The sequence below is a fragment of the Sarcophilus harrisii genome, chromosome 6 (genome assembly GCF_902635505.1).
Source record: "Sarcophilus harrisii chromosome 6, mSarHar1.11, whole genome shotgun sequence".
In the NCBI taxonomy this organism is placed as follows: Eukaryota; Metazoa; Chordata; class Mammalia; order Dasyuromorphia; family Dasyuridae; genus Sarcophilus; species Sarcophilus harrisii.
In genome coordinates this window covers 196,157,160-196,173,186 of record NC_045431.1, presented here as the reverse complement: position 1 = coordinate 196,173,186, position 16,027 = coordinate 196,157,160, and the positions used below count along the sequence as shown (strand labels likewise).

Sequence of the window (16,027 nt, the reverse complement as noted above, 5' to 3'; positions counted from 1 at the left end):
CATTTTTGACTGGAGATAAGCTCTCTCAAAAATTATGGTCCACTTACAGACCTTCCATAGCTATTTCAACTCTTTGCTTGTTTAACCACTCACTACTACTTTCTCCTTCTTTTCAGGAGACTTTACTCCCCACTTTACTGATAAAATAAGGTCCATCTGTCATGAGCACCCTCTTCTGAGCTTCCTGGCAGACTTCTTACATTGTACTTGCTATGTTGTTGTGTACAATTCTTTGTATGCTACTATTACCTGCTGAAAAGATGGATGTGAAAATACTTTGTGGACATAATACTTGAGTATTTCAAAAAGTTTACAATTTCATTAATGTGGGTCCTCTTATAGATTATATACAGCACACCAATACTATTCATGGGATTTTCTTGGTAAAGACACCAGAGTAGTTTGCCCTTTGCTTCTCCTATGGAGTAAGGCAAATAGAACATAATTGACTTGCTCAGTGTCACGCAACTAGTAAGTCTCTGAGTATGGATTTGAATTCAGGTCTTCCTGATTCCAGGTCCAGGGATCTATTCATTGAGCCTTTTAGCTATCTCCATTAAACATAGTAGCAACTTATTAAATCAAACATAAATATTTGTGTATATACATTATGTATATGTGTAAATATTAAGTCTAGAAACCAGCTGAAGGAACCAGAGATGTTTAGCCCAGAGAAGAGAGAATTTAGGAGAAATGTGATCATTATCTTGGTGATGCTGGAGAGGGTATTTGTACTTTACAATAAAGTTTTAATGAATTAGATCTCTTGCGATTATTAAGCCTAACATTCTATTGGATCTCTACCCTGTTGAAAAGAAGAATGGGAAAAAAAGGATTTATATGTTTGTTTCTCATACATACTTTGGGGTCAGTAGATATAAATGAATGGTGTTCCAAAGTGAAGCTATGACGGAATGAAAACTTGCAAGGGTTGGGCTCTGGTTTTCAAGTTTTAAGAAACACTCACAAATTTAGATTGGAAGAAAATATGTTTTTGTTTTGTTTTGTTTTTTGCCATCTCTATTGTCCAGCTTTATGAGAAGATAGAATGTTCAGGTGCTTATGAAGAAGAAACGTGAGAATACCTGGATAACTCAGTGATCACAAATATCTGCTCTATTTGTCACAGTGGCATTTACAATGGACAGTAAAGAGTTAAGATTCTCTCCTTTTTTGTAATATAGATATTCCTGGGAGTTCACACCTTAAGCTAATTCTCATAATAACCTTCCTGGATTCTTTAGTGTTAGTTTTTATTAGCTTTCTTGACTTTAAGCTCAGCAGGTGTGAATTGTCAGCCAAAACACCTTAGAGACTTTAAGTAAATGAAGAGAATTGTAGTGTTCAAAGACTTTTTACCAGCTTGACTACAGGGTGTTGAATTTTCTGAACCACAGAAAGTCTCAAAAGGCCAGAGTCTTAAAAGGCATAGAGGGTTGAGATGGTTTATATAAAAGGAATACATTAATTCAATTACAGATCTTTGAAGTATAGGAGATGTGTCCTGAGTGCACAAAGATCACTAATGAACTGGAGTGTTTACAGAAGAGGAGCTATCTGCTTGGTGAGAGGTCTAGAAACCAGGTGAAGGAACCAGAGATGTTTAGTCCAGAGAAGAGAGAATTTAGGAGAAATGTGATCATTATCTTGTTGATGCTAGAGAGGATATTTGTGCTTTACAATAAAGTTTTAATGAATTAGATGTCTTGCAATTATTAAGCCTAACATTCTAACGGATCTCTACCCTGTTGAAAAGAAGAATGGGAGAAAAAGGGATTGACATTTTAGGAGAGTCTAGGAAAGGAATTATTCAGAGGAGGTGATAAGGGCATAAAGAAGGTAACTACCAATTTCAACCAGTTCCAATGGACTTGTTATGGAGAGAGAGCCATCTGCAATCAGAGGACAATGAGGGACTGAATGTGGATCACAATATAGCATTTACACTCTTTTTGTTGTTTGCTTGAATTTTGTTTTCTCATTTTTTCCCTTTTTGATCAGATTTTTCTTGTGCAGCACGATAATTGTATAAATATGGATACATATATTGGATTTAACATGTATTTTTAAACATGTTTAACACATATTGGATTACTTGCCATCTTGGGGAGCAGGTGGGGGGAGAAATTTGGAATAAAAAGTTTTGCAAAAGTCAATGTTGAAAAATTATCCATACATATGTTTAGAAAATAAAGTTTTAATAATAATTTTTAAAAAGATAACTACCACTAATTCATGCTTTTGTAGAGTTCCTGAAAGTTCATGCTGCCCAAGATTAACATCACATAATTCTGCAGCTCCCCTAGTGCCCCAGAAAATGTTGGCTGGAGTCTGGAGATATAGTTAAGCGTGCCTCTTTAAATCACCATACTGGAGACCATCCTTGCCCCCTTAACAGGTTTGTGCTTTTCTCCAGAGATTCAGTTTAAAGAGAGGCAGGTGTGAAGAAAAGGAGTCTGAGAGCTGACCTGAAAGTCAGGAAGACCTGAAGTCATGGTCCTTCTAGAATTCCATTGATTGGGCATTTTAACTGGTCAGTGTCCTACACCGATATCAATGAAGGAAATGATTTGATAATCAAGGAGGTTCACATGAAACTTAATCTTAGCAGAAGCCTTTGGCCAGGAAAGAACATGACATGACTTGAATACCTTTATGCTTCTCATGTGATCCGTTTGCTTATACTCTGGACCCAACCTAGTTGAACAATTTTGTGTTTTTTCTATTCTAAAAAGTCCTGACTGCTCATACTCTAATTTTCTGTGATACAATCAATTAAAGGATCACCAGATGACATTAGCTGAAGGGACCATTCTGATTTCTGTTCCTATTTTACAGATGAGACTGGCCCAGAGGAGCAAGGTCACCCACTGAGCTTATGGCAGAACTAAAACCAGAACCTTCCTGCTTTCTATAAAGTGACATGACACATTTATTGGTTGGTTCATGTATGGAGCTACCTCTCTACAGTTACTTTAGGGCACTAAAAGGGAATAAGTGGATTAGTATGTACTTAGAGGGTTCTCACTTAGAAACAAGGTATGAATTATATATTAAACATCACTGAACCATAGACTTATCTGAAACAGCTTCTTATGTCTTAGATCTTTTCCCCAATTCCATGACAATTCTCCCAGTCAGTCCCACTGACCACATTGCCTATAACCTAAATTTTCTTCTTTAAGAAGAAAGCCCATAAAATTGCTCTTTCAATCACTCCATGTTCATTCCCTAGTTCTTCTTGACTCCCCAGTGGAAGAGCCATAACACATTTTTAGAATTTTATAAAAGTTTATAAACTCAAGCAAAACTTTCCCTTTTTGGAGCCTTATATTCTAATAGCCACATGGGTCAGGAGGGGAGAACCTCTGTTAGCTCTGATATCTGGGCTTGAGGCAGAGAAATGATAAGATAAACTTGTAAATTCAACTTTCCTTGTTTAGACTAGTGGGTCTTGTTATGTTAGGGAAGTGCTAGTAAGGTTAAGGAGTGAGGGAGTAGGGAGAGTGTTCATGGGAAGGAGAGGGGGAAGAAACAAAGCTGTATCTTTAGCTCTGGTAGTCTGAAATTAGGTACCCCAAGAGAGTCTCAGGGTCTTCCTGATCCATTGACTTTGAGGGTTCAAGATCTTGGGGTTCCCCTGATATAGGAACAGAGGTTTCTGATTCAGTTTGATTCAATAGTTAGGCTTAGCCAGGGAATAAAGAAGTGAAATCAGACACAAATGGATTTGAGATTTTCAGTTCTCCTCGAGTACTCAAGATTCCCTGGCTTCTAGAGAATTTATGGCTTCTAGGTCTTCTCTTTACACAATTTCTTGGACATTTTGTCAGAAATTAGAAATCACAGAATCATGGAATATAAATTCTTCCATTTACCTAATCTTCCATATCAAACTCTTATTATTTTTGTCTACTTCATATCCATATCCAGTTTAACCAAAGGAAGTTTAAGTTCATACATTGTTAAGGAGGTATCATTAATGCTGGAACAAAGGAGTTATTGGGACATCTAGTATTTAAGTCAAAGCATTTTCATACCTAGTCAAATAATGGGATTTATCCAGGTAATTTCAAGCCTTTTCAACCAACAGGTAGGCAGGAGATATACCTGGGCACTCTAAACATACATGTTGGATAGATATTATAGATGAATAATTGACTGGTCCCAGAAATGAACAGAAAGATTGCAATTGTATAAAATCTGTAGTGCTCTCAATAGCCTTAAACAGGAAAATAAAATAAACCCCAAATCTTCTCTTTTTAGTGTCAGAATTCTTCCAGCAATGGTACATGGTTACAAGTCATGTAATATCACAATGTCTAACAAAATAAAATTGCCAGTCATCTAAAAAGGCAATATAATAATGCAAAGTGGTCATAAATAGGCTGAAACAGCATGTTACTAGTGGATTGTGTGCAAAAAGAGACCTAAAATATCAACGGCATGTCAGGCAGTCATGTAATCAGATCAAGGAAAACAGATGGATGGCCCATGTGCTGCATTGGAACCACAGAAATAATACAGAGAGACCAGGGTTAGTCTGCTAATGTGAATCTCCTATGGATAATTTAATAGAGGATTTGGATAAGAAAGGCCTGACCTGTAACTAGCAACTTTGATCAAGAACCCTCCAAGCAACTTTATAATTCTTGATGTAAAAATAATATAAGTAATATTAATTCAGTTGCTATGGAGGGGAAATTTGTTACCATATTGAATATTAGTCACAGAAAATTGACAATTAGCCTAGACTCTCCCAGCTGGATACTATTAAAAATGATAGTTTCCTATTTTTAACTAATGACTTGCTAACTTAAGTGCTAAATTCAGTTATTTTTACCCCCATGGAGGACTGCCTTTTTGTCAACAAGAAAATGTAACACATTAAACAATTGTATAACTTTTAAATTCTATATTTAATCCCCAGGGCCTATTTGTAGCTCTGAGATGGCATAGTCAATCAATAACAAGCGTTTTTTAGGGGATACAAAGGCAAAACTGTCCTCAAGAAATGTTTTATTGGAGGAGATCATAGATTGCATTAGAGTAAATATGCCTCCCTCACAGAGTTATTGTAAAGCTCCAATGGGAAATAACATGTGAAACATTTAAAAAAAATTTAAAGCAATGTACAAAGGTATTATCATGATACTGTGTATGTGAAGTCCTATGCTAGTAGTTTATGATGGCTCAGAGATGACTGGTTGCACAAAGGCTATGCCTTTGGGACATGAGCTCCAGTTAGCCCTATCTAGAGACTTCAGGTACACATAGCCTGGAGACAAACAGTCTGTTGATCAAAGTCCAGTTTAGCACTCAAGTTTAGAAAGGTTCATCAACATTGGGTTGACCAACAAGTGATGATTTTTTTCTGTTAAAACAACCCACAAAGATGAGAAACTAAAACACAGAGAAATTATATGACCTGGGATAAGGGAATAGCCATACTAATGAAGTATTACGTATATGTGTAGCTATGAATCTGGATAGTCAGTCAGTAAACATTAAGCACCTATTATGTGCCAGACACTTAAATTTAATATTTTATTTTTCTTCAGTTGAAATGGGGCCTCAGGGCCGCACTGAGAAGACACATGTGAAGTAATACAAAACATTTTCCTAAAAGTCATGTTGTGAAAGAAAACACAAATTCCCTCCCCCACACAAAAAAAAAAAACCCTCAAGAAAATTTAAAAAAAATGCTTCAATTTTTTTCAGACAAATCAGTTCTTTATCTTTTTTATTATAGCTTTTTATTTACAAGATATATGCATAGGTAATTTTTCAGCATTGACAATTGCAAAACCTTTTGTTCCAATTTTTCCCCTCGTTTCACCCAACCCCCTTCCCCAGATGGCAGGTAGTCCAATACATGTTAAATATATTAAAGTCAAATCAGTTCTTTCTTTGAGTATGGATAATATCCAGACACTGTTCAAAATCCTTGACCTCAAGGAGCTCACAGTCTCATGGAGAGAGATAACATGCAAAGGAAAAGAAACTATACACTGAATAAACAGGAGATAATCAACAAAAGTGAGGCATTAGACTTAAAGGGGGATTGGGAAGTAGGATATAGGATTTTAGCTGAGCCTTAAAGTGCCTGGGTATGTGCATTCTATTCTGTCTATCTTATACTTCATATATGTTAATAAATCCATGACATTATCTTTACAGGCCTTCATTCCTTGGGGCAGGTCACTCTCCACCCATGTATTCTAGTCTATGTGATTCCTGTTCATGTCTTTCTTTAGGACTCCCCACTGAGACTCTAACTCAGGTGCTAGATGCCTTTTCATATTTGGAGCTACCACTGAAGCACCCAGGCTGTCTGTCCATTTGTTAATCCTCATTCCCACAGGACCAGTCTGACTATTTTTAAGCATATATTTATTAAATATGTCTATACTCATGTTAGTCATGATTGGTAATATGCTTTAGCCTACTTATTCCTATAATATCATTCCATTAGCCTTGAGTCACCTGCAATTTTGATTCCTCTGAAGTCATGGTATTGCATGATTTGATGACAATATCTTCAAGAATTATTGATGGTAAACAGATAGGCATTTGCAGCAGTGAGCAGCTGGAGAAAACTAAATATGTTGTACAGTTTTCCACTTGTAACCCAGCTTGATTTCCTTGTATTTAATTCTGAGACTAGCTCATTGTCTATACACAGTACTTATCTAAGATATATATATATATACACACTGATGGATGTCAATAGGCTATCTCTGGAACTACATGGTATAATTTGGGGAATATGTATTTTTCATCTATTTTGTTTTTCCCACAAAGATGGTTAAGACGATCTCTTCTGAGTACCCATGAATCTCACTGAGAAGTGGTCCATGGTATCCTAGAGCTTGATGCAATCCATACAGAGTCATCTACACATACATACACAGTCCTCAAAGGCTAAAGGTTATAAATATACTGAGATTTTTGAGGCATTGCATATATAAAGTAGTTTACAACAAAATTCTTAACCACAACAATCCGGGTAGGACAACTATGACTATTCTCATTTTAGAGATGAGAAAATTGAGGTTCAGGTTAATTTACTTATTCAAAACCACACAGTCTCAGAAGTAGGTCTCAAACTTATTTTCAGTTTCCAAGTTAAAATACTTTTTCAACAATGCCATTGTCTTTCACTGATTTGAGACCCCTAGTCCTTTTTTTTTTTTTGAGACCCCTAGTCCTTTTTTTTTTTTTTTTTGAATGTCAAGTGAAATATTTGTTAAGGAAGTGCTAATTGAAATTAGTTACAATTTCAGCAGTATCATTCTATCATATAAAAACACATATCATATTATGTTGCAATACTTATAGCATATGTTTTAGCATAATATATTATATTATGTTACATTGCATCCTATTGTGTCCTATCATATTACATTATTTCATGTTGTATTTTGTTGTTGAGATGTTTTTCTGTCATGTACAACTCTTCCTGTCTCTATTTGGGATTTTGAGACCCCTAGTCTTACTGAAGAATAATAACCTAGAATGTGACCCTATTAACAAAACTAAAGCCTAAATAGGCAGAGAGAGATTTTCTCAGATATGGCTGGGAGCTAGTTTGTGGCTCTGTCCAGGATGTGGCATCTGATCTGCAGGACCCTGACTCTCCACTCATTCCTATTGCTTCTAAGATGGTTGTCTAGAAATCCTATTACAATTAGTTCTGGTTAGTTCTTGGACATCTGTTGTATGCATATTGGAAATAGGAAAAGATGGCTTAAGAAACCCAAACCAGCCTCCTTTTCCCCCCAATTCTAAAGCCTGTAACTTGCACAGAAATTATGATTTTAATACTAAAGTGGTTCAGACTTTTGCCAAATACTTGATGTTAGTTTCTATGTATGTTTGCAAGATCATTTATAAGCTTTGCATAATCCTAAAAGAAATCCAAAAAACCAACCAGCCAACCAAACAAAAAAAACCAAATTAGTTCTGGCTCAGGTAGTGGATTGATTTTAGGCCATGAGAAAATGAGGTGGTGTCTCATTATGAAGGGGGGCAGCATATAGCAGTAATCATGAAGCCCCCAAACCTTAGACCTATTGTTCTTTAATTTTAATTTTATTTATTTATTTATTTAATAGCCTTTAATTTACAGGTTATATGCATGGGTAACTTTACAGCATTAACAATTGCCAAACCTCTTGTTCCAATTTTTCACCTCTTACCCCCCATCCCCTCCCTTAGATGGCAGGATGACCAGTAGATGTTAAATATATTAAAATATAAATTAGATACACAATAAGTATACATGACCAAACCGTTGTTTTGCTGTACAAAAAGAATCAAGACTCTGAAATATTGTACAATTAGCTTGTGAAGGAAATCAAAAATGCAGGTGGGCATAAATATAGGGATTGGGAATTCAATGTAATGGTTTTTAGTCACCACCCAGAGTTCTTTCTCTGGGCGTAGCTGGTTCAGTTCATTACTGCTCCATTGGAAATGATTTGATTGATCTCTTTGCTGAGGATGGCCAGGTCCATCAGAACTGTAGACCTATTGTTCTAACAATCTGTTTGCCAATGATCCTTAACTCTCCTGGTTTTAGAATACTATAGTATAGTCTTATAAACATTGCCAGATGACAATCCCTTGGTCAGGGATGACAGGGTTTCTTAGACAAATGAGGAGGTACACACCAGAGACTTCTCAAGCCCCCTCTAAACCACAAAATTCAATACGGAGGGGCACACCGGACCATCTCTCAGTTCTACCTCTCATCCATCAAAATGAGCATATCCGTGACATGAAGACCCAGATTATCTCTGTCTTAAATCAATTTACCTTCTTTCTCCTGGCTCTCTGATAAATCCTTGCGGCACTTAGGACCCTTCAATGGCCGTTACAATTATAATAAACTTTTCCCTTGACTTGAAGACGGGTTCAAGCCTGCAAATTCATTTGAGACGCTTTGGACACCGGTCTGTAGTCTTTGGGGGTCTCCTTTGAACCTCAACAATCCTGTCTACACCAAGTGTATGCCGTGCACTGCACTGTGTTTTAGGGGAGATTCCGAGAAAAATCATGATTTCTGCAAGAAAAAAGTTTACATTCTCGGAGTTTGCTAAACTCTCAGGTATACATAAATAAGAAAAATGTAGAAAATGTTTAACAAAATAAGCGAAAAGACACAAACCATCACGAGTAGTTTTTTGGGGTTTCTTTTAGGATTATGCAAAGTTTATAAATGATCTTGCAAACATACATAGAAAATAAACATCAAGTATCTGGCAAAAGTCTGAACCACTTTAGTATTAAAATCCTAATTTTAGTTTGCCCAGCTCTGAAGAGCTACTTCAGCGTTAGCCATAAGGGCTATTGTCCGGTCTCTGGAGATTTATTTTACTGCAGCAACCAGACCCGGGCACCCGACGATGCTCCGCAATTTCCCCGGCAGGCTCAGGCCGGGCCCCGAGCCGAGTCGGTCCGGGTGCGCGCACTGATTCCCTGAGAGGTGAGCGCACTTGTGCGTCTTTTCCGCGATGTGCCCCGAGGGTGGGCTCCCTCCCGTGCCGCTGGCTGTGTGTTTGTGTTACTCCCCGCACGCCGAGTGACTGTGTGTGATTGCGTGCCCACGTCGAGCCCCGACTTGGCCGGACATTTCCCTTCTGGACGCGGGGGAGGGCTGCTCGGCCAGCCGATCTTCCGCCCCCGGTCCTGGGAGGAGGTCCCACGGCTCGGCCAGCATCCAGAGCGATAGAAGGCGAGGGGGCGGGGCCCCAGCCGGCTCCGGGCCCCGCCCCCGAGTCTTCTGCCCCCGCATTGGCCACCACCGCCGTGACGTCATGGGGCTCGCTAAGAGATCCCCGAACGCCGGCGGTTCGGGCTGCATTGTCCCTCACGTTGTTCCAGGCTTACGTTGCTGTCTGGTTCCTCGGCTCCGTGTCACGTCGGGGTCAGGACCAGAGTCGAAGCCCCAGCCCGGGCCGGGGCGCAGCCGCAGCCGGCAGCGGGGGCCGCCGCCCCTTGTGGGCCTGCCACCGCCGTCAACATGGTGTCCCCGGTCACTGTGGTGAGTGTCCGGCTTTCCCGGAGCGCTGGCCTGAGTCTGGACCCCAGTTTGTGGGGAGGGGACGCCCCGCGCTGGCGAGGGGGGCTTCATCTCCCGCCGCCCCCTCCCTTCCAATAAACCTCCTTCGAGGACTCGGAGCCCGGGCCGGGAGGGAGGCGGCCGCGGGCTCGGCTCGGCCTGGGTCCGCCCCCTGCCGACCCTCCGGCGCCCCCCCGAAGAGTCAGCTGGTGGAAAACAGCCAGCACGTGACTCGGGAGCGTGACTTTGTGGTTTGTTGTGTGTTTTTTTTCTCTGCCTCCTGTTAGTCGGGGTCCGGAGAGGGGGGCGGGAGGGCAGGCGGGCTTCCCGGCTGCCGGCGCCGTCCAGCACGGATGGGTGCCGGGCTTCCCGGGGACAGGAAATGTGGACTGGATGCGTGTGTGTGTGTGTGTGTGACACCGGGATGCCTGTGGTACCCGGGAGATGGGGAGGGGGCTGGCATGAGACCCCCTGTGCCCCGGGGACTCGCTGTTACCTACCAGGCTCTGCCCGGGGCGTCTGTGGGGTAACTGTGTCTGTGTAGCTAGAGTGAGAGAGAGACAGACACAGACACAGAGACAGACAGAGACAGAGACAGAGAGAGACAGAGACACAGATAGAGACAGAGAGACAGACAGAGACAGAGACAGACAGACAGAGAGACAGAGGCAGACACTCACTCTCTCTCTCTCTCTCTCTCTCTCTCTCTCTCTCTCTCTCTCTCTCTCTCTCTCTCTCTCTGTAGATCTATCGACCCCTATCTTGGTTTGTCTCCTCCTCCTCCCGAAGGCTTTCTTTTAGGCTGCAGCTCGGGCCCCTAATTACCTTCTCTTCCTCAGCTCCACTATCCAGCCCTTTAAAGGGAGAGGTCTAGCGTTCTGGCTGGGGTTCCCGTGTCAAGGGAACCAAGACTCCTTATGGTTCCCCCCCCTTCTTCCAGGAAATAGGAATAGATGGCCAAAGGAAACCCTTAAAACTTCCAGGTTCAGGGAATGGTTGGTTGTTGTTTTCAAGTAACCACAAGGAGGGATGTTCAGGAAGTTTGAGCTTGACTGTGGGTTGGACAGCTCCTTTGACCCTTGGGAAGGACATTCAGATTGATCCTCCTAGTGGCTTGTCCTAAAACAGAGTCTAGTTCTGTTGGAAATGACCCCTTCTCTCCAACAAGATTCACTGGAGGGAACAGTTACTTCTTCCCATATTCCTTCTTAGAAAGGGGCAGGGGGAGGAATGGAGGGGGTGAAATTCTATTCAATCCCCATCCCTCCCTCTCCTTAAACTGTAGTTATATGTTCCGTTTGGTCAGTGGGATTTGGAATTAGGTGAATTTGGGATTTATTGGCTGGTCCACAAGACTGGAGGCCAGACGGCTCTATCAGCCAGGAGCATCACCATACCAGAACAGGTCATGCCTTTACACAGGGCAACCGGGGAGACCCAGGAGCAGACAGCTGCATCTCTGCAGTAGAGGCATGAGCTCTGCCAGGCTTCTGTCGGCTGTCAGCCCTGAAGTCTCCCTGGTTCAGAGCAGAAGCCAGAGCTGATCTCCTCAACCTCTCCTTAATTCAGGGGATGTTTCAAGTACCAACTATATGCAAAGCACTATGCCCACAAGCTAGAGGCAAAATCTGCTTTCTTTCCATTCTCCCATTCCCTCTATGGTATCCTTAAAGCTTAGGGTCCTTCCAGAAACGTGGCTTTGACCACAACCCTGTCCTGCCATTGTTGGGTGGCTGATCAGCTGCTCTAACTTCCCTCTTTCAGTTCCTTGTCTCTGACTTTTAGTGACCCTCTCATCTGCCCTGGTCCTATAGAGTTTCTAGGATATAAACGGAATGTTTTCCTATACAGGCTCTGTCAATGACTCCACTGATAAAATCTCAATCTGCAGATAAAATCTCAGTCTTATTTCTTGGATTCTGATCCAGGTAACATGACATTCCTACCTCCCACTCTCTAGTTTTTATAACATGACATTCCTACCTCCCACTCTCTAGTTTTTATAATTGCTTTAAAATACTATCTGACATTTATATTGATTACCTTTTGAGGTTTAGAAAACACATTACACACATTTTCTCATTTACTTCTCACAACAATCCTGTGAGATCGGTACTATTATAGATATCATTACGTCCCCATTTTACTGAGAAAAAATTGAGCCTCAGAGACAGTGGCTTGCCCAAACCATAGTTACACAGCTGGCCAGTAAGTTTCACATGTAGGCTTCAAACTACTGAGTTTTTCTCTGTCTCCAAGCACAGTACCCTTTCTGCTATATTACACTAAGATCACAGTTCCCATCAACTCCCCTCGAACAAGAAATTCCCAGAAACACCTTGTGAATGGGTCTGGTTCTTTGTTCACACTTTGTGTTGCTTAGTTGCTCCAGGCTTGATATCCTTGGGAAAGAGCAACTAACTATTCCTAGGTGTGAGCCCAGGAATGTATGACCCCTGTAGGTAAGCACATGAATATGTGTGGACAGGTAGGAAAGGAGCCTGTTGGCAAAGGACACACACACATAAAAACAACATTCCTGGGCCTCACTTAGTTCAGCCAGGGCCTTAAAGCCCTCTCTGGCCTAGCTGTGGCTGATCATGAGGTGGTTATGACTTATCGGTGGTTTCCCTGCTGACTCTGCTCTGTTCTAAACAGCTGATGTCTGAGCCCTTTGTCCTTCTAACACAGTGAACTCAAGGACACTTTAGAAGAGAAAGGGGTGGGATGAGGAAAGTTACTGGGAAATAAAAAAGAGGAAGGGATGCTGGGGAAAGGGGAAATGAGGGCCGTTGGTGGATAATGGGGAAGAGATACTGGACACTGTTCTGAGGCTTGCAGGGTTGACCTGCTTGTTGTTAGATAAGTTCTTACCTGTTCCCAGCACCAAGGACAAGGCCTGTTGGGGCCAGGACATTGGTGTGTGAAACTCTGCCCCTTCCCACTGCCCCATAAAATGAGCTGCTTCAGACTGCTGCTACCTGGATAGGTAGAGAGGCACCTGAGGGAGGGTGGATCCTGCCTCTAACACTGACAAGTCATTTAGCTTGTCTAAGCATTATTATCCTCTTCTGTAAAATGAGGATTGGATCTGTAGGACTTACTTCTCCAGGGTGGAGGGGATCATATGAGATAATGTTGTAAAGCACCAAATAAATGTTGCTTGTAGTCTGAGTCTTAGGCAGAGCAGTGTGGGGATCAGATCCTTCCTGTCCACCCAGGATGCTCAGGGAAACCCCGTTCCCAAAAGCAGCAGATGTCTCCGGAGAGTGTCTCTGAGGAGTGGGGATACCCTGTTCTAGGCTACTTCTTCCCTTTCCCTTGTTCCTTTCTTTCTTTCTGTGATACTGACCAGGTGTCCTTGGGTCCATCCCCAGGTAAAGAGTGAAGGGCCTAAGCTGGTCCCTTTCTTCAAGGCCACTTGCATCTACTTTGTGCTGTGGCTGCCAACTTCCAACCCTTCCTGGTTCAGTGCGCTCATCAAATGCCTGCCCATCTTCTGCCTCTGGCTGTTCCTGCTGGCACACGGACTTGGCTTCCTGCTTGCCCACCCCAGCGCCACCCGAATCTTCTCAGGGCTCGTCTTCTCTGCAGTGGGTGATGCCTTTCTCATCTGGCAGGACCAGGGATACTTCGTGCATGGTCAGTAGCTGGAAGGCCTGGGGGGGGGGCTCAAGGTAAGGGACAATTGGTTAAAGGGCTGAGGAAAGGGCAGAGGGCAAAGATCCCTGAGGGTCATCCTCCTCCTACAGTCATATATACGTGGGTAACCTTAAATATGTCCTCATGTTGGTGTGTGCATCTATTTCAGTGTGTATCTAAGCCCTTGACCTTGTGTGTCCATGGTTCTTCTTCCTTCTCCCACGTGACCCCTTCTGACCTTTCCCCCATGACCTTTATCCTCAGTGGCCCTTCCCCCTCCTCTCTCTCTCCAGGACTGCTGATGTTCGCAGTGACCCACATACTGTATGCCTCAGCCTTTGGCATGAAGCCCCTAGCCCTCCAGAGAGGCCTAGTGATGGCAGTGCTTTCTGGACTCTGCTACGCCCTCCTCTACCCCTGCCTGTCGGGCCCTTACATCTACCTGGTGGGAATCTATGAGGCACTCATCAGTTTCATGGGCTGGAGGGCCGTGGCGGGCCTGCAACTGGCTGGGGCACACTGGCGCTGGACAGAACTGGCTGCGGGCAGCGGAGCCCTTTTCTTCATCATCTCCGACTTGACTATTGCCATCAACAAGTTCTGCTTCCCTGTCCCCTACTCTCGAGCCATCATCATGGCCACCTATTATGCTGCACAGATGCTCATTGCGCTCTCTGTTGTAGAGAGCCGAGACCTGGGTGGGGACTTGGGATTGAGCAAGGTGGACTGAGCTGGGCAGGGGACCAGGGTCTGTGGCAACCCAAACCCCTCTTGCCCACTTCCCCCCTCCCTTTTCCCAGCAGAGGGTCCCAGGTCCCAGGGTTTTCTGGAACAGGGCAGAATATCTGGAGCTTCATCCTTGAACTGTGAGAGGTGCTGAAATGGAGCTGGAAGGTGATCTTTACCAGCACAAGCTTTGGAGGGGAGGCCAAGAATTGGGGATTGGACGAATAGAGACAGATGGCTCTAGATGGTGTTCTGGAGAGGGAGAGAATCAGGGATCCCTCTCCTCCTCGGGCCTGTTGGAAGCCTCTGAGGGTTTCAGTTTCTTTGTTCTCTAGAACAAGACAGAAGAAGGGCAAGACAACTCTGTCTCCTGGTCAGCATAGGTGACTTGGGATGCATGGGGACAGATGAAAAGGCTGGGGCCTTCCAGACATCACCCCACCTCTTCTGCCTATACTGGCATTCTCCAGTGCAGAATACCTGGAGAAGGATTCTATGCTAAGAGGTGGCTGGGGATGGTGCTACCCTTCCCCAATTTTAGGCCATTCTTGAGAAGGTGTCAGGGTTCTTAATATTGGCAGCCCTCAGGCTGCTTCCTTTATACTTGAAAAAGTTATTGGGGGAGGACCCTCAGTCTGGGAAAGGAGTGTGCTCTGGCCTGAATTCCTCCTGGTGCTTTTTCAAGGTTGCTCTCCCTTCAGCTGGGTTCCCTACTCTTACCACTCTGAGCCACCTTCTCCTCCTTGGAGAAGCTGACAGCCCATCTATCTTCTCAGGTTGGACCCCAGGAACTTCCCTTTCTGATGCTGTAGGCCTGGTGGTCTGTGTCAACTCATGTGGGGAAGGGACAGCAGCCAAAGGAAGGGGAGCTTTTTGTTCGTTCATGGGTTCCCTGTGCCAGGACCCCTCTTTTTGGATCTGTTTCTGTCTCTTGATTTGGACGACAACACTAGAAGTTCTTTTTCTCCAGGCTGAGCCCAAGCTGTAATCTGGGTCAGAGGGCTTGGAACTCCTTTCACTGTTATTTCCCTACCCAAGCCCCCAAGAAGTTTTCCTCTCTGCCTTTCTTGGAGGCTGATGGGGTATTATGTTCTAGTGGCCATAAGAAATCTTGTTACTGATACTGAAGCACATTCAATGCAAACAAGCAGAGAAGGGTGGGATGGGTTCTGGCTCCATTGTATGGAAAACAATAAAACCAGGGGCCTTGTGTCCATCCTGCTCTGATTACTGTGTCCTGTGTTATCCCTGGGGAACCAGCTGGGAGGAAAAGGACCAGGAGCTGTCAATTCTCAGAGCCCCAGCTTGCAATCTCAGCTGCAACTACTGCTAGTACTCTCTGCAGGCTGGACTTAGAGCCCTCTGGAGGCCAGTGAAAATTGGAGACTCCTCCCTGGTTTTGTGTGTAGGTCAAACCTTGGTGTGTCATGTATCCCCCATAGCTGCAGAGTAAACCTTCAGCAAACAGAGACCTCGTCTTTCTCCTGCTGCTCTGCTTCCGTTTCATGTGCCCAGTATTCTGATGCTGGAAATTGTTTGTTGCCCAGAATCCTTCACTTTACCTCCCCATTCTGACCTACCCCCTGATCCCCA

The 16,027-nt window shown here is 43.4% G+C and overlaps 1 protein-coding gene across 1 annotated transcript; it reads left to right on the top strand.

The window, feature by feature from the left end:
- Positions 1 to 9,799: 9,799 nt before the first annotated feature.
- TMEM86A (transmembrane protein 86A) lies at positions 9,800 to 15,661 on the top strand. The gene is made up of 3 exons (XM_031944187.1): positions 9,800 to 10,048; positions 13,444 to 13,708; positions 14,002 to 15,661. The coding sequence occupies exons 1-3, from the start codon at positions 10,028 to 10,030 to the stop codon at positions 14,436 to 14,438; spliced, it is 723 nt and encodes a 240-aa protein (XP_031800047.1). The 5' UTR covers positions 9,800 to 10,027; the 3' UTR covers positions 14,439 to 15,661.
- The last annotated feature ends 366 nt before the right edge of the window (positions 15,662 to 16,027 follow it).